The sequence below is a fragment of the Podarcis muralis genome, chromosome 11 (assembly GCF_964188315.1).
Source record: "Podarcis muralis chromosome 11, rPodMur119.hap1.1, whole genome shotgun sequence".
NCBI lineage: Eukaryota > Metazoa > Chordata > Lepidosauria > Squamata > Lacertidae > Podarcis > Podarcis muralis.
Window position 1 is genome coordinate 54,394,701 of NC_135665.1, and position 19,429 is coordinate 54,414,129.

The window sequence follows — 19,429 nt, forward strand, 5'->3', positions numbered from 1 at the left end:
AAAAAGATAACCTTAGATCATTTTGAGAAACATATATTCAGAAAAGTTTCAAAACCTGCATACACAGAAGAGGAAGAGGCGACCTTTGCAACCACCGGAGTGGAGAAGTTACATTAACAAGGGAAAACCACCACATACTGAAGTTATTAGAGTATGGATCACTTTATTCTTAGGGGAGGGGTTTTTTTAAGGGTGAAGATTGGAAAACATAATAGATTTTCTCTCTTTATGATTTCCAATATATATATATATATATTAATGGGAATACTTCACAAAACTCATAGGTGCAAGGAATGGTTCGCCACCTGGAGCTAACATGCTATAATTTGGTCCAGCTATTCCTCATGAACAACCTTAGTGTCCTGTTATTCAGTCTGTCCTTTCTTGCTTTGCTCTCAGTGACTTGACTTTTCTCTAGGAAAGTTCTGAACAAGATAGGTTTTGCACGAGGAAAGATGACAATTGTCTACCAAATTATACATGTTGCTCCAGTGGGGGAAAATATGATATAATTCTTAGGATTTGTAAGGCATGTTGGAATGTTCAAAGCACTTCTCATACATTGTCTTAGTAATGCTTACAACAGGTCATGGTTATTCAGCATCTTTCAGGTGATGGAGGGGAGAGACGAAGAAAGAGTGGTTCACTTAAGACTACTTATTAAGAGTTTGTGTCAGAGCTGAGTATCACTGGGGGCTTCCAGTACACCTAGCCATTGCACTGCGTTAGCTCACTGAAGCTGTTGTCGAATGCACATTTTCTTGAGAGTAAATTCCATTGAGTTTTATGGGGCTTATATCTTAGCAGACATCACTGAGCTCTCACATCCCCTTGAAAGATAGCTTCTATTGCACACTGATTCTTTGGCTTAGAACCCAATACTGCAACTCTAGTGTCATTCAGTAGCAGCCTGGAAATGTGCGTGGAAGGAAGATGATGCTTCAGAAAGGATGTGGATGGTTCTGACTGCTATTTACAGCTGAGCAAAACTGGCAGTGTCTTAAATTAGTACTAATATATCATCTCAAAGTAAAACCTCTCTGCCCGACCCTTGTCTGTGTCTCTGACTTTTGCTGGTGGTGGCAGATTATTTTCAACCTAGCAAAACTTATAAATGATAGGGGGAATGACAAAAACCCATTTCTGGAGGGGCAAAAGTGTTAGAATTCTTCTAATGTGGCCTTTACATATTCAAATTATGCCCAGATCTGGCATTTTGAAAAGTAAAACTGCTCAACTAGAGAACATTGTCACAAGGCTGCCTGGAGTTTATAGCCAGCAGCACAAATGTAATCATTTCTGAGAGGTATAATCATTTCATTTTGCTCTGTCACTGGTCCTTCAATTTAAATCTAGACAAAGGAACAGTTGACATCGCACAGAGTCAATTTGATCAGAGTCGGTTGCCACTGCTATCCCAAAATATCCATGCAAGGTCAGGTTTTTATGCCCTGAAAGAAGAATGACTGATTCACATTTGCTTCAGTGGAACTGCACCCCATGCTACCACCATAACATCTATAAAGAGGAACCACATTGGATGAAATTACCACCCATATGTAAAGGTAATGGCAACATATGAAGCTGGCCAAAGGCTAAACACCCCTTTTCTTTAATCTTAAATTTTGCACTACATATTAGTAGAATGGAATAGAATAGTATTACAGAATTTGTTAATATACTATAGCCTGAATCTTAATGTTTTACTCCATAAAATGGAAGTAACGTCTATTCACAGAAAGTGAATTACATTTATGGAGGGGTCTTTCTATACATGGGAGGAAGAAGTCCTTCAACAGGGGCAACAAAATTAAGGAGCCTCTCAGCATAGTAACTGTTCTTTCAGGGCTCATATAATCCCTGAGTTCAAAGTACGGGAACCATGACTTTGCAAATTTCCCCTTCAATTGTTACTTCATAGCCTGAAAGCAAGGGATGCGGGTGGCACTGTGGTCTAAACCACAGAGCCTAGGGCTTGCCGATCAGAAGGTTGGCAGTTCGAATCCCTGCGACAGGGTGAGCTCCCGTTGCTCGGTCTCTGCTCCTGCCCACCTAGCAGTTCGAAAGCACGTCAAAGTGCAAGTAGATAAATAGGTATTGCTCTGGCGGGAAGTTAAACGGCGTTTCCGTGCACTGCTTTGTTTCCCCCAAAAGCAGCTTAGTCATGCTGGACACATGACCCGGAAGCTGTACACCGGCTCCCTTGGCCAATAAAGCGAGATGAGCGCTGCAACCCCAGAGTCGTCCGTGATTGGACCTAATGGTCAGGGGTCCCTTTACCTTCAGCTTTAGCCTGGAAGCTGGGATGTCTGCACCACGACACTCTCTCTCTCTCTCTCTCTCTCTCTCTCTCTCTGTGTGTGTGTGTGTGTGTTCATGGGTGCACACACATTGATCCTAATTGAGAAACCCATTCTACATAGATGCAAGAAGGTTCTCCATGGAAATGAATGGGGACATTTCTTCCCACCATCACAAAGGTGGCATGTGCTAGGGTAAGATAGATGACAACTCTTGAGGTTGCCAATTTCAGAGACTTCACCAACGTCTTCTATTATTCTGGAAGAATAATATTTGTGTTGAAAGAAATGCTACTGAAAGAATGCAATAAAGCAGCAATCCTTCTAACAGGAGGAGAGTACCTCTATGGACTTTCTCCCCTGAAGGCTTCAGATTCAAGTTAGGATATAAGTCCTACTTGGTGGGGCTAGCTAGGTTGGTGCAAGAGAAAAGAGAGGCTTGTGTGTCTTTATAATTCAGCCATTTTTACAAGTTGCTTTGGGTCCCTTTTGTGAGGAAAGCAACTAATATATATAGTAAATAATAAATACAGCTATTTCCACAGGTGTCAACAACTTCACTGATTTATTCAGCTCACATTCTACAGCATTGTAAGCACTTGTCCTTATCAAAGAGCATGGATTCTCTAATTTAGTGATAAAAAAAAGAGGTCTGCTGAGTCAAATCCATCGTCCCCCAAGCTGTGCCTTGCCCCTACAGTGCCTTTGTGTCAGCCACAGGTGAAGACACACCTCTTTCATCCAACTTTTAGAGGTGGAGGGGAGGGGGTGTGATGGGTCAAGCCAGTTCTTACATAAGACACTGTTGCTGTATTTGCTATGCAGGTATTTTATGAGGCTTGGCTGTAATGACTGTATTTGTGTTTTGTTGAATTTAATTTCACTTGCGCACCACAATGAGTCTCCTGTGGTGAAGGGTGACATAGAAATATCTTAATAAACAGTTGTACACATGGTTTCCCCACTTGTGACCTCAGAGGCAAAAGAGAATCATTTATTGCGGTGGGGGGGGGGAGAGAGATAGTTATGGCAAAGGGATGTATTTGCAATCCATTTGGAGCAAAGAAGGCAGACACACCATGCAGCTCCTCCTTTCATCTTGGAAACTTGCAAGGGTTACAGTTACTTTGAGGCTATAGGACAGTGAAGGATGATGGTCTGGGTGCAACATGGGATTTGAGGCTGTGGTGACTCTTTCCTCCATTTCCACTTCCATCCCCAGACATAATCTAAGACATGGGTGTGTGGAGTCTTGTAAAAGGATTATAGGAGTTCACTAGACTTGAAGAATGGAAGGCAGGCTGTGTAGACCATCTCCAATGCATATTGATACACAGCTCACACAATGCGCAGTGATTCGGGGTTCCCCCATCAGTTCTACATGATAGATGTAGGGAATCATAGGTTGTGCTTCCAAAGAACAGAAGCATCCTTCCCCCTTTCAGGTACCTATTCTATTCTGGCATTTATGGCTTATTGCTCAAGAACCAAACTGAAGGTGTGAATGGACATGCAGTCTGTACTGTGAATGATCCAGCATAAGGCTCTGCCCCATGCCATTCTCCCATGCAACATCCTTGGAACAAGCCATCTGCTTCTTCTTCTGTTTTGCATGCAATGCCAGAATGGCCTTAATCAGAAATGGGGAACCCATGGACCTCCAGATAGCAGGGGACTCCAACCTCCATCAGCCGCAGTCAGCATGGCCAATGGCCAGGGATGATGTGAGCTTTAGCCCAACAATATCTGGAGGACCACAGGTTCCCCCCTCCCTTCAGCATTCTTGTTTTTTTCTGATGAAAAGGAACCCTGTGAAGCTTAAAAGCTGTTTTCGTGTGTGGATAAGTCATCACAGATATGTAACACAGCTACATTTATATTGCACGATGCCATCTCAGATGCAGCGCTATGGGGCCAGTGCAGTCATGCACCTGAAAGCAATGCTCATGCATTTCTGAGCCAGTCCTGACACACTTTCTCAATTTTTAAAGATCACCACATCCAACCTAGTGCATTATACTCATCGGTGCAGGTAAGCCAATTAAAAACACATCTACTCACCTTACATACACATCCCCTGCTTCCTAAGCACATGCGTTGCTACGAGAGAGTTAGCGATAGAAATGGGCAAACATATCAGCCAAGCATTCCAACTCACCTGTCAGAGATCTGGTAGTGGCGCTCTCATAAAGCGGGACTCCCTCTCCAGCATTGTTAAAGGCTTTCAAAGATATGACGTAGTGGGAACTTGGTTCTGTAGGAGAAGCACAGGCACAACACAGCTGGAATTAATGGCCTGAAAGCAGATTTTGGCAACCATCTAATGTACACCTGAAGAATCAAAGGGACCTGCAGGATGCAGACAGGACCCTTGGCAAGAGCTTTCATGGATTAATAATAAAAACAATTAATAATAATTTATTATTTATACCCTGCCCATCTGGCTGGGTTTCCCCAGCCACTCTGGGAGGTTTCCAACAGAACACTAAAATACAATAACCTATTAAACATTAAAAGCTTCCCTAAACAGGGCTGCCTTCAGATGTCTTCTAAAAGTCTGGTAGTTGTTGTTCTCTTTGACATCTGCTGGGAGGGCTTTCCACAGGGCAGGTGCCACTACCGAGAAGGCCCTCTGCCTGGTTTCCTGTAACTTGGCTTCTCGTAGCGAGGGAACCGCCAGAAGGCCCTCAGCGCTGGACCTCAGTGGAAGACCAAAAGATGACAAATTAACTGCTTTAGACCAGGCCTAGTGCTTTTTAGTTCAAACATGCATTAGGCATATATAAAGTGCTCTAAAAATCTTATAATTTTTTTAAAAAAGATATAATAGTTTTTTGTCAGGGACTGGGCAGAGGAGGAATGGTGGAGACCGCCTCCCCAGCCTGACCCTTCCAGAGAAGAGGAAGACAGCTCAGAATTACAACAGGGGTTTGAGAGAGATCACAGATCAGAGGGGGATGAGGGGAAAAGTTGGGAAATAATGGGAGAGGAGGAGGAGGAGGAAGCACCAGGGGAGAGACAGCTGATGGGCACAGTGTCTTTAGAAAGCATTCCAGACCCTTCCTCTCCCAGAACCTGGCACACCTTGAAAGTAGGAGAGCAGAGAGCTCAAAGGCAGAGGGCACTTATCAGCACGCACATGGATGACGAATGAAGAAGTGGGAGAGATGGGGTGGGGTGGAGATTCACTCGGGGCAACACCATTATCCAGGAGGCTGTGTCCCAAAGCCTCTCTCTGTAAATGCTGAATAAAAAGCGGGTGGTAAGAAACATTCCTTGTACTTGCTAAACAAGTACAAGTTGCTAAACAAGACCAAGAGTGGATCTAACAGTCAAGAAGATGGTTTCTTCATGTGCTGTAGAGGGAAGTGGGGCACATGGGGCTGATCAACTTAGGAAGGGAGTCCATCTAGGAGAAGGATAACTGATCCTAAACCTCCACTGCCTTGTGCGAAATCTTCGGGAGAAGAAAAGGCTAAGGGGTAAAGCCTACACAAATCCAGACTAGAGTCCCTAAAATGGTTAGATTTTGCCTCATGTGCTTCCTTCCAGCAACTCCTGCAGTCAAGCTTGCACCAAATGTATTACTCTGCTTTCCTTTGGACCACATCGGCAAGGTTGAGAGGGGGATCTTGTTATCTGGGCAGCCCAGGACTTCCACACACACTGCCCAGGCTTGCACCCCAGGGAGGTCACTTCAGTGTTGTTAACACAGCAGTTTGACTTCACGCCCAGAGGCACACTCCACTGTCTCTCAAGACAGATGGATGCCAACAACACAGCTTGCACCCAAACAAATTAAATGCAGCCCTTTAGTCATGTGACCTGGTGGCTGCATAACAATTCTGGAGTTTCCCTCCTAGTCCTAGGCCTGAAAGGGAGAAAAGGAAGTTCATGTCTGGTGGCAACTCATGGAAGGCTGCTACACATGGTGACCTGTGTTCAGCTTGGTGTAATATAAACTGACTGGGCTTGTTTAGAAGCTGGCTACATGTTACACTCATCATGAGAGAATTTCTCAGACATGAGCTAGGAATTTCCAGTTGACAATTCTGAAGAAGAAGAAGAAGAGGAGTTTGGATTTGATATCCCGCTTATCACTACCAGGAAGGAGCCTCAAAGCAGCTAACAATCTCCTTTCCCTTCCTCCCCCACAACAAACACTCTGTGAGGTGAGTGGGGCTGAGAGACTTCAAAGAAGTGTGACTAGCCCAAGGTCACCCAGCAGCTGCATGTGGAGGAGCGGGGATGCGAACTCGGTTCCCCAGATTACAAGACTACTGCTCTTAACCACTATACCACACTGGCTCTCATGAAGCCATCATTGGAGATAGGAAGAGAAGGTTGCTTTTCCCCATCAGTGATCTATCCTTACATTCTTATATCTCTGTTAACAACTGATCATCCTTGCTCCTTTTCTTCCAAATGCCAGTAAAGAAGAAATAAGGAAAGCGGAATGAAGGGGAGAAGTGGCTAGGAACTCGCTAATTCCTTCCAGCATTGGTGCTGCTTATCTCTTAGAGAAAGCCATCAGAATTCTCAACGGTAAGAGCTTAGCTTACACATGTTGCTACTTTTAGCATGAGTGTAGCCACAACCTTGACAAACCAAGTACAAGAGAGTCTTCTTTATTTCCATTCGCATCACAGACATGCTATGTTACAGGAGCAATATAACTTTAGATTATTGTTAATTGCTACCTGCCTGGTTACTGAGTGATCAAGTTTCTTGACCCGTTAATTCTTACTTCAGGAGAGGAGCTATATCAGTAATGTTCATTTTTAAACTTTCCTTCTTACTAATACTGAGATCTTCTCAAGTGCTCAGCTGCCTAAATAATGTGGATTCCCTTGACTTAACTCTCGGGCGCCGCATATTTCACTGGAGCATGACAGAAGAAATGATTATAATTTACAAAGTATTGTACTAATGAAAATCACTATCATCATCAAATGAGAACTATCCACATCTAGCAAAGAATATTTTGAGGTGCTCAACTGCAGGGAAAGGTTGTAGCTCTGTTTTGTATGCAGAAGGGCCTGGGTTCAATCCTGGCATCTCCAAGAAGGCCAGGGAGTGTTCCCTACCTAAAACCTTGGAGAGCTATGACTAGTTAGCATAAACAGTACTACACAAGATGGACCAATGGCTTGATTTAGTCTGAAGCAGATTCCTGCATACCTATTTAATTAACTCACTGGGCAGTTGCCCCCCCTCCCCATTGTTATTTATTTTTGTATTTGGCTTTAGAAGTTTAATAACATTGATGGACATCTTTAATACAAATAACTTGGGCACAATCCTGATAAAAGATAGACATTTTTTTTAATGGCTGTGATGCTGTGCACATTTACCTGGGAATCCCATTCAGCTCACTGGATTTGCTGTACATCCCATAATTTCAATGAGGAGGTTAAGCAAGGAGCTTCACAATGGGGGACATATTTAGTCAAATTGCTTAATTTTGGTTTGGATAATGCCGTAGTATTGCTGGCCAAAAATTCACAAAAAATACCAAGCAAAACAAAGCAAGACATATCCATTTTAAGCAAATAGCGGGTGTCAATTATGCAACATTCACCCACTCATTCTTGTAGCACAGATCAGAAGGGGAAAGTATATATAAATACTGGGGCATCGGGGAAGCAAAAAATATCTGAAGATCATGCATCCAACCCTACAAAGCAAAAATACCCAGGGATTGCTGCCAAATATTTGCAGATGAATCATCTTTATTCCTTTACCCAGATAGCATTGGCCCTGATCCAGTTTTTATGAGAATACAGAGGAGGAAGCCTGCTAGCGACAGGCAGCTAACAGTAAGGGAACAGGGATAATAAATAAATTCAAATTGTTCACCTTCCTCACACCTTCTCTTGCTGCTTCCCCTTGGCTCCTGGTAATGTGCTTCTCAGAACTACTAATTCTAATATGGTGCTATCTGGAGATCATCTATGACTATGATACCTCTAAATTTCTTAAATTCTTGAGTGGGACATGTCTGTAATACCCATTGAGCTAGTTGGCTCCTCAGCTTGCTTAATACTGTATTGTGAGGCAAAGCAAACTATTTAATTAACTTAAATACAAGCAAATCTCTCTCTAGCTGCCCAGCTTCTAAGCTAGCACCCACCAAGGCAATATCCCAGACCAGCTTAGCTTCAGCAACATGGCAGCCTTCAGGACAGAGGTGGGGAATCATTGTTGGGCAGTGGACCAGATCCAACTGATGTCAACCTTCCATTGGCCACATTTGAGAAGTGGGTGGAGCTGTTTGCCTATCAATCACCTGCCATCATAACATGGTAACAAGTCTCTGGGCAAATCAGGGCAGCTTACAATTGGCACCAACAGTTAAGGAGCACCCAATGCAAACTGTGGTTGCAAAAGAAGATTGGGAATATGCTCTAGGGCTCCTAGTTTTTTCCTATACAGCCTTGGCTTTATCTGTCCCATACCTGATGTCACATGGAGTTCTTGCAGCCTGGACACTGAGGTCAAGCTCTGAGGGCCTTCTGGCGGTTCCCTCACTGTGAGAAGTCAAGTTACAGGGAGAGAGCCTTCTTGGTAGTGGCACCCACCCTGTGGAACACCCTCCCATCAGATGTCAAGGAAATAAACAACTATCTGCCTTTTAGAAGAAATCTGAATGCAGCCCTGTTTAGGGAAGTTTTTAATGAGTGATGTTTTATTGTATTTTTAGTATTCTGTTGGGAGCTGCTCAGAGTGGCTGGGGAAACCCTGTCAGATGGGTGGGGTATAAATAATATCCATAGCTGTCGACTTTCAGATTTGAAAACAAGGGATCAGCAGCCTCGAAAATAAAGGATCAGCAGCCTCACCTGTTTCCAGGACAGTCTACGGGATATCTAACAATCCAGGATAGCAGCGGGAAGCAGCGGGAAACGGTGCTGGAATAAGGGAATTTCCCGCAAAAAAAGGGAAGGTTGACAGCTATGATAATATCAGAGGTTCCTCAACTGTACTTCAGACCCTGAGGCCAGGCTGTTCTGTGTCTATGACTGCACTGGGAAAACCTAGCATTACCTTCTTGCCTCCCTTTGCCAAGATATATTCATGGTAGTTGCAGGATTAGTGATACATATGACCTCCCCCCGCCCCACCTGATGGGCAGAGAATGATGGGGGTACTCAGCAATGGAAGGTTAGGTTTTCAAGGCACAGTGTATCCATCTTTGCAGCGTATGAGTTTCCCCCTAGTGTACAATATAGGAGTCACTGATGGCAGGCAATCATTGGATCAAGGATCCAACACGCTTGACATCATGCCTAGTCCATGATGCTTAGAGTCAGGCATTTGCTGCAGTACTTAGCTAGACTGGATCTGGAGAGCTCATGAGCTGGCGAGACTGACACCCTTGATTCAGAATTCCATATTTCATTCCAATTTATAATCCCAGACATGCTCAGGATGATTAATCCTATTATTCAAATGCCAAATGAATCAATATTACTTATTTTACAATACTGCTTAATGATTCCCTGCCCCCATATTTTGTAATTACTTTTATGTTCTACACGGATACATTTGGTTAATGTTACTAATGAGATGGATGGCGTGCTCCTTGCCAAAAAAAAAAAAAAAAAAAAATGGGGGGGGGGAGAAGTGAAACTTTTTTTTTTTTTAAGGCTTCATGAATTACCAGAGCAGTTATCCATTCACAACACTTGAGGGCGAACAGATCATTTTTGCAGCATTATTCATTCCATTGGCATTCACTGCAGCCTTATTGGCCAAGCAGAAACGATTTGGTATTCATGGAGATGGATGCAGAGATATATTCATAGAATTTCCACTATTAACTTTCCGACTAAGGATGTGATTTGCACAGAATGAATTCGCACAGGGTTGCCTCCCACAAATGAACATGAGAAGAGCTGGGTGGGTGAGGCTAGCTGTTTTGAATCCTCAGCAGCCGCAAACACAGACCTGCTGTCTCTATAGCAACATGGCTGCACTCAAAAACTCTTCCCGTCCCTCTGTAAGAGGAATTTCAACAAACACCTTTAAAGGCTGGGAGGTCATTAGGGAGAGGGGTCCGCCGCCAGTGTACTCCATCAAGTTGTTTATTTATTAATTTATTTAAAGCACTCTTGTCCCACTCTTCAAGCCAAAACAAAATTCAACAGGAAGGCTCCTAGAGTGGCTTACAAATTTCACAGATGCAAATTTATAATCTGATGCACATGGCATGAAAGGAAAGGAGAGTAGGAGGGAGGAGGGAAAAGTAAACTCAATGATAAGTTCTAAGCCATGGGGAGGCAAACTAAGGCCCGGGGGCGGGGGATCCGGTCCAATTGCCTTCTAAATCCGGCCCACGGAAGGTCCAGGAATCAGCGTGTTTTTACATGAGTAGAATGTGTCCTTTAATTTAAAATGCATCTCTGGGTTATTTGTGGGGCCTGCCTGGTGTTTTTACATGAGTAGAATGTGTGCTTTTATTTCAAATGCATCTCTGGGTTATTTGTGGGGCATAGGAATTCATTCATTTTTATTTTTATTTTCAAAATAGTCCGGCCCCCCACAAGGTCTGAGGGACAGTGGACCAGCGCCCTGCTGAAAAAGTTTGCTGACCCCTAAGTACTAGTCTCTATCACCATCATCTCCCTTCTACCTAAGAGCTCATCCTTCAACCCCAGTCCATCTTCCCTAAACACATTTGCCTGCAGGTATCAGAACTCACTTCGGGTTACTCAAGCATCTTTTCTAGCCAAAGGACATGTTTTGTAGTCAAACCCTCTCTTGAGTACAAAAGATCTCTCATGTGGTTCATAAGCTGGTATCCAAAGTCCAAGGCTGACAATGGTCCATTTCACCATACCAACTCTTTTGCAAACAGGGTTTAGGAAGTTTGGCACTGAGGAGTGTTTTTTTTTTTCTGGGGGGGGGCAGTGTCCTGCCCCCCCACCCCCACTGGCAGACTGGAGCAGGTGCACAGTAAGTCAAGAATGACACAGAGCCCACCTTAAGAACATATCCCCCTTTAAAGAACCTTTTTAATCCTATTAGCTGCCTTTAATCACATTAGCAGTTCTCATTTATTTTTTCTCTTTTAAATGCAGTATTAACATAGCATTAACCTCCTATCATGGTCATGTTCGCCAAAGCAGTTAATTTCCCCTGCTGCCTTGAACCACAGCAAGACTCCACTTCTGCGATGCTTCCTTCTTCCATCTTGCACAGCGCCCTGCCTGAACAGAGTTCTGAAATAATCCTGCCTCTCAGGAAGGCATAATCTCTGTTAATTAAACCCCTCTTTAAAATCTGACCTCATCTTTTTTTGTTCTATTATAGTTTGGGATTAATGCAAAGCCAATACAGAGGCAAATACCTTTCCTACAAGGCCTGGAGAAACAGACAATAGATAAACCCAGGACTGATGCAGAGTTAAGTACAGCCAGCAAAGCCCCTTCATTTTCATGGGCCTAGTTGCACCCAGGGATGGAAGGATGAGTCTATTTTAGGGCCATGGCAATATTGCACGTGTTCATTCATAAATCCATCCCATCTTGTTTCTGCACTACCATGGTTTTTATTTGAAATTCAAACAAACAAACCACAGGGCACCTAATATATTTTTGAACTTCTTTAAAAAAAATTCTTACAAAATACATGTTTTTGTTTTTATTTAACAAAATGTATGTACTACTGGATTGTAATAAAACCTCTAAGTAGGTTTAAAAAAAACAAAAAACCTTTCCGGACTGATCCCATTTTTGGTTATTTTTTCCCCTCTTCCTAATTGTAAGTTTTAAAAACTGTTATCAATGCTGTATTTTGGGTTGTCATGGCTCACCCTGTGACCTTAAGGTAAAGGGATGGTTAATAATAATAATAATAATAATAATAATAATAATAATAATAATACCATCTGTTTATAAAAAAATAAGCGTTTTCTCTTAATGTTTGCACTTTAAAATGTACTTTTCCTTTAGTCACCCATTCACATGTTGGTACATTTCTAAAGCTGAGAATTGCATTGCAAAATTCAGAAGGGTGCAATATTCAAAAGACAATTATGTTCCCATCTGTTCATTAGCCCAAGAGGCAAGGCTCAGGTCTGTTTGCATCAGAATTCACAAAGATCAAATTCCTTAAGCATGCCTAGGCACACCTAATGTCCCCCAGGAACCTGCTCTAAATTGTGCATATCTTAGTTAGGATCCTGTTGAGTAATTGGTACCTGGGCCTAGCATGCATCTTTGACTTGGACACATTTTAATCCCTCTGGCTTGAGAGTAGAGTGTGGGAGAGCTAGTCCACAGAAGCCTTTAAGGTCTGGGGAGTGCCCACAAAACTGCTCTGGCGTGCTGCTGGCTGGACTCCCTGCGGTTCCCTTATTTAGCAAGAACCAGCCAAATCTCCACTTGACACATCTCAGGTCAGCAGTTCAAGACTTGCTACAGCTTCAAGCCCAAACATCTCACCTCCATCTTCCATGATTGCCCCTGCCCTACGCCTTTCTCTTTTGCTGTCGATGGCTTGCAGCACCCCAAAATCTGTACTTCCCCAGTTCAGAATATGACTCTGTCCAGAAGAGCACCAAAATTGTTATCTGCCTGCCAAATTAAAATGCTGCCAATAAACGGAGTATCCCAGAAAATATAGATTTCACAGGAGACCCAACTCCTTAGCAACAAAGTTATGGAAACTGGAGCTGTCTTCTGACGCTCAAATTGAGTGTTAAATATGCAGGGATCTGCACCAGATTGCAGGGTCCTACAATGTGTGGGGAACCTCTCTGTTTCAGACAGTCACCCTGAAATTTGTGGTTGGTGTCAACAAAGCCCACCAGGGAACATCTAGCATGTTCGTCCCTTCACATATTTAACACACTATCCAAATACCTGAAGGGTGCACACCTGTCCTAATGCTTAGCAACAGTAGCTTATTTTCCAGAGGAAGAGTGGTTATTTGGATGGCCTTGGGAAAAAATACACTTCTCAGGATCCCTATATTTCATGGAGTCCCTACATTTATAGGGCAGAGGGAGGGAAATGAAAGAGGAGGCACGGTGTGGCTTGGCAGCACTGAAAACATTTGTGGGAGATGGGCTGAGGCACTCAGACCCCATTGTGCTGCAGATGATGCTACTGAGGCTGTGACAGGATCTCAAGGCAGAACTGAATTAGAGGAGGGGACAAGCTCTTTCTTCATTTTTACAGATAATGGCCCAGTTTACTGAATCCAGTTTGGAACAGAGTTGCTGGAGTTATTTCCTTATGGCATTAGAAATGCACACGGACACATCACTCATTCTGCATTGAGGGCCTCTGCAAAAGCCAGATGGATGCCATTCTGTTTGTATACACTCACTGTAACCAACAACTTGCATAGCAATTTGTATGTGTGTGTGAAACCTGGGCAGGCTTCCAAGTACAGCTGGTCGACATATTGCACAGATTCTATGGTATTCTTAAACTGAAATGGTTCTCTTTTAAGAATTGTGGTAAATTTAGAAAGTATGGAAAATTGAAGTCTAGCTCTCATGGACATGTCAAATCCCTGTCTGGGCTATACCCACTTCAGTACCCAAGTGAACTGAAAGGCCTTTTAGCCAAGCCACCAGCACCAAAACAGATGTCATATGGTGAGGTGGGGGGCAGATAAAGATGGAGCTGTACCATAGAGAGCTGGCACTCAGCTGATCTTAAAAAAAAGGTAAAGGACCCCCTGACAGTTAAGTCCAGTTGCGGACGACTCTGGGGTTATGGTGCTCATCTCACTTTATAGGCGGAGGAAGCTGGCGTTTGTCCGCAGACAGTTTTTCCGGGTCACATGGCCAGCATGACTAAGCCGCTTCTGGCGAACCAGAGCGGTGCACAGAAATGCTGTTTACCTTCCCGCTGTAGCAGTACTTATTTATCTACTTGCACTTTTCATGTGCTTTCAAACTGCTATGTTGGCAGGAGCAGGGACTGAGCAACAGGAGCTCACCCCATTGCAGGGATTTGAACCACCAACCTTCTGATTGGCAAGCCCAAGAGTCTCAGTGGTTTAGACCAGTGATCCCCAACCTTGGGCCTCCAGCTGTTTTTGGACTACAATTCCCATCATCCTTGACCACTGGTCTTGCTAGCGAGGGATGATGGGAGTTGTAGTCCAAAAACAGCTGGAGGCCCAAGGTTGGGGAACACTGGTTTAGACCACAAATCTTAAGTGCAGGCAAAAATGAGTCACCTGACGCTGTTGTGATGACAGGTGGTTGACAGGTGGTGACCCTGCCCACCTGTCAAACCTGGCCAATGGGTGTGCTTGTGGGGAGGTGAGAGTGGGGGGGGGAGAGATAAGTACCCAACCTCCTACATCCAGCTGGAACCAGCTCCCCACCCTTGTTCCACTTGCCTCTGACCCCCTGCCATAACCTGTTATTCTTATTCCCCTCCAACAGTTTCCCAAACTTAATCCCAGCATGATTTATACTTCATGCGAGGGAATTGCTCTTGGACTGATGAGTAATAGGGAAGTTGACCCAGGTGTCGCTTTCCAGTGAGGTGGATATTAACACTTCACGTCGGCACTGCACTGCTCAAAGACTTTCCAAAAGGCCAAGTCTCCGGTGAGTTATTACATCAACAAGATGCCTGGACACCCGAAAAGCCTTGATGGCTCTTCAGCAAACACATTTCGTGAGGCCGAGGGCATGAGGGAGGTAACCCTTCCTTGAACTACATGCTATTAAGAAGGTGTCGTTCTGATACTATGATAGATTTCAGAGGTCTTTTTGTGTGCTGATGGACACAGTTGCCTTCCAACGGAAGACCTTAAAATTAGGGAGCCGGGCTCTCGTTATAAATTCTCTCTGCTTCGCTAAACCATCAGGCACATTATATTAATGCAGTTCAAGAGATTAACAGTAAATCCCATCTTTACGGTAGCTTTTAAGATGTCAGCCCATCCTACCTCACACCTGCTCTCCAATTTCTCACACGAGAGACATCCCGAATGCCTCGTAGCCAAATGCCAAGGCCTTTTAAAGGCAGGCTGGAGCCTGAACACACTTAAAAGGAAGTCGAACCCCCTGTGGAGGCATGAACCTTTACAACTCCCACGGTGCATTGCAACTTTAGTGCATCCGTTGAAGAGCGTAAAGCTTAACCAAGCTTGTGGAAAATAAGTAGTCTGCATGTGGCATATAAGGTTTGGAATCGATGCAACAAACAGAATGTTAAACTGGCCAAGTTGGAAGGCAAGTAGTGAAGCGAAGAAGAAGAAGAAGAAGAAGAAGAAGAAGAAGAAGAAGAAGAAGAAGAAGAAGACAGACAGACATATGGAGAAATTAATTAAAAATGAGCCACTGTAATCTGAGAGGCATTGTGACTTTGGGATATAAAGTGCATTCAGCATGTAGCCCTGTGTGCAAACATTAATGCACAAGTTGTGCCAGAGTTTTCACAGTTGCTTTGCCAGAAATGAAAAACAAACAGCAAAACATGTTAGATGGTTGCATGAGCAAAACATAAGCATAGATATGAAGAGATTTCAAGCCAGTTTTCTGCTCTTTTGTGTGCACGTCTTCAATATGGGTGCCATGGCCCTTTGCAGTGTTGGTTTAGAGCATTGGTACAAAACTCTTCAGCCAAAAAGCCTTCCAGAGTGGCTTACATACAACAGGTTAAAACAAGACAGCCTCTCTCTCTTAGTTGGTAACACAACACAGAAAGAAAATGGATGTGGAGGGAAGAGGGGGAAAGCAAACTCAGACATTTAAAACAGTTCTTCTGATGCCCAACAGCAACTGAAACAGTTCAGAGGCAAAGGACTCTTCATGGAGCTGGTCTTTCAGCCGGGTTGATAGAAGGAGCCCTGCTTCCCCTCTCTCCCACTGAGGCAGTCTGCTGAAATGGCTGTTTCTAGCTTAGACAATTACAGAAGCTCTCTTGCATAGGAAGAAAGAAGGCAAGGAGAACAACAAAAGATTTTCTGCACACGGTTTTCCTGCTGGATGGGGAAGTGCATGTGAATAAGGGCCTAAATTCATGTCCAGATGTGGAAGCAGATTTGGGTCAATACAACAGTATGCATCTGAATGTGAAACATATGATCCACATTTGAGCAGGTGATGGTATGCGTTTCTATCAGTTTTTCAATATGGGCAGGTGTACAGCAAATTCTTTACACACATGAAGTCCCAGTGTGATTTCCTAGCCTCAGGTAGCAGTTGATGGGGGAAACTATCACAGAGACCATTGGAAGCTGCTGTCAGTCAGATTATACATTACTAGGTTAAATGGACAAGTAGCTTTACCTAGTTTAAGGTAGCATTCTGTGCTTTCTAAATCTTTTTGCCTGTTATTCTTCATTTTACTGTTTTATTTATGAAAGTGTGGGTCTCCTTTTACATGCGTCTCAAGGCAGTTTATAAACATACAGCAGAATACAGTTCTTCTTAAAACTGTACAGAAAAAAACAACAAGTAAAGATAGGGTTGAAAACAATAAAAAACAAATACTTGAGACCAGTTCTTTTTTCTGGGGGGTACGCAGGGGTATGCATACCCCTAAACATTTTGTGAATCTTTGTACTTTTGTCCATTTGCTGTATTTATTTCTCCCTATTTGAACTATAAAAGAGTGATTGCCTTGAGTCAAAATGGGAGTACCCCTAAATATGTTTTTAGGGGGGGAAAGCACTGCTTAAGACAGGGACATTTTTTTAAGCCAGATGGAAGAGCTTGTCAGATCCTGACCCTCCACAAAATCTCTCACTTCTTCATGGGGAGCAAAGATAAGGGAAGCCACACTGAAAGCCCTGCTCTGGAGCCCTATCTGCAGTACACATTGAAAGCAATATCATATCCCTTTAAACATTCACAACTTCCACCATTATGGGTGTCAGCATCGCCCTTTGAGCCAGTGCCACCAACTGGACTCACACACTTCAGCCCCGACTGGGCTAGGTGAGCTGGGTAGCACTTCCAGAGACCACCTTCTGCACAGGAACAGGTCAAAGTGCTGTGGACTCACAGCTTAGAGTTGCGAGCACCGGATTCACTCCCACAAGAAGACAGTTGTTGCACAGCAGAGTATAGCAGAGCATAAACGACTCGGAGAGCAGTTCTGTAGAATATCTTCTTTATTCTATCTACAACTATAATACAACTATATACAGAGCTAAATGAGGTCTAAGCATAAATGAATGCTGAACTGCACTGAGTGTCTGTAGCTGCTCTTAGCAGCAACCTTATCTAAACACACGATCTCTCTCTAACACTCAGTCCCCGCCCCCTCCTCTCTGGAAAATCACCAGACTCATCAGGAGATTCTTGGATATGGGAGGGGTGAAATCTCCTCAATGGGAGCTGCAGTTTGCTATGGGTGCTGAGAGCCATAAGGAGGCCTCAACCCGCCTCACAGAGCTACAAAGGAAGAGGGATTGATTGCTAAACTGCTCCTAGAATTGTAGCTCTGTGAGGGTTCATTTTATTTTATTTTATATTGAAAGTTTTCAGTGAGGAAATTAAGGGAAAGGAAAAAAAGGGGGAAAGAACATGAAACTGTGATACTGAAATTGTTGTTAGGGTTTCCTAACAACTCTCAGCAGCCTTAACAAAGGACACTTTGCAGGATTCTCTGAGGAAAGCCATGCCAGCTTCAAGTGGGACCTGAGTTACTGCAGAGGCGTCTTCTGCCATTTTAGGGATGTGAATGAGAAACCTACTCTGTTTTTGATTGGGTGTCAAAGTGCTTTTTACAAAAAATCCCTTTCATCTTTTTGTTATAGCTCTTTACATCAAGGGGGGGGGGAATGTAAAATAAAATTGACGTGCTGAAAGTGCACTTGACCCTCGCAGGTCAAATAAATATAAAGTTAAAAGAAAGGTATATTCGCTGAGCCTTTGATATTCATTTTGGCGTGCTCAATTGAAACGGATCTGTTCTCAGGCTGTTTTATCAGTATCGCTCCTTATCTGCCTTTTGTTGTATTCAATGGGGGTTCTCTCTGCCTTTTTTTCAAGTGTATCAGTCTCCCTCTCTGGGTATCACAGACTTCTGATGAATTTAGGACTGTGAGGATCAAATTCTATTTGTCTTCCTGCAGGGAAGCAAGACAGGGACTTTGTCATGAAATCGTGAAGCTTAGGCTCTCCACAGATCAAAATCCCTTTGGTTTATATAGCTAGCTGTCAGCCCAGGGATTTCTGTACCAAAAGTGGGGAAGAGGAGGGGGAGAATGGGGACTTCATTTGCTCCAGTGTGTTTCTGAGCACAATTCAAAGTGTTGGTGCTGACCTCGGCCCAGTATACCTGAAGGAGTGTCTCCACCCCCATTGTTCAGCCCAGACACTGAGGTCCTTTTCTGAGGGCCTTCTGGTGGTTCCCTCACTGCGAGAAGCGAAGTTACAGGGAACCAGGCAGAGGGCCTTCTCGGTAGTGGCACCCTCCCTGTGGAACGCCCTCCCTTCAGATGTCAAGGAAATAAACAACTGTCTGAGTTTTAGAAGACATCTGAAGGCAGCCCTGCATTGGGAAGTTTTTAATGTTTGATGTCTTAGTATGTTTCGATATATGCTGTGAGCTGCCCAGAGTGGCTGGGGAAACTCAGCCAGATGGGCGGGATATAAATACTATTATTATTATTATTATGGAATGACACCCTAAATAGGAAGGTGAAGTCCAAAAGAGAGCACACTTTTTCTGTTTTGGCTGAATTTGAATGCCAGCAAGAGTGATGCTCCTAGCTGGGGAACCTTGACAGTTCATCAAAAAACCTTCTGCACAATTTAAACTAGTTATCAGCACATCTGTCAAGAGGAAGACCACAATCTGCTTTGGATGTCAACAGAACTGCTCTCAAGTTGAAGTGCTTTGAGGACATCAGGCCTAACATAAAACATATATGGATACCACAGAGAGAAATCTCATCTCCCCCAAGCTTTTTGCAAAAGCTACCTTCATGTGTTACTCAGTGGTGTGTGGGTGCTTTTTGTGGTTGTTCTGATTGTTGTTGTAGGAATAATAGTTGTTGTTGTTGTTGGCAGTAGTAGTAGTGGTGGTGGTGGTGGTAATAGATAGCATACACACCAACATTTCTCCACTGACAATGGGGATGTCCTATGCCATAATAATAATAATAATAATAATAATAATAATAATAATAATAATATT

The 19,429-nt window shown here is 43.5% G+C and overlaps 1 protein-coding gene across 3 annotated transcripts in view; it reads right to left on the reverse strand.

Moving 5' to 3' along the window:
* Positions 1-19,429, reverse strand: part of DCC (DCC netrin 1 receptor) — a 928,036-nt gene that overhangs the window by 104,843 nt on the left and 803,764 nt on the right. For all 3 annotated transcript variants that reach the window (XM_077936487.1, XM_077936485.1, XM_028749092.2), the window contains exon 16: positions 4,459-4,554. In XM_077936487.1, the coding sequence (XP_077792613.1) occupies positions 4,459-4,554 (96 nt within the window). The remainder of the gene's footprint in view (positions 1-4,458; positions 4,555-19,429) is intronic.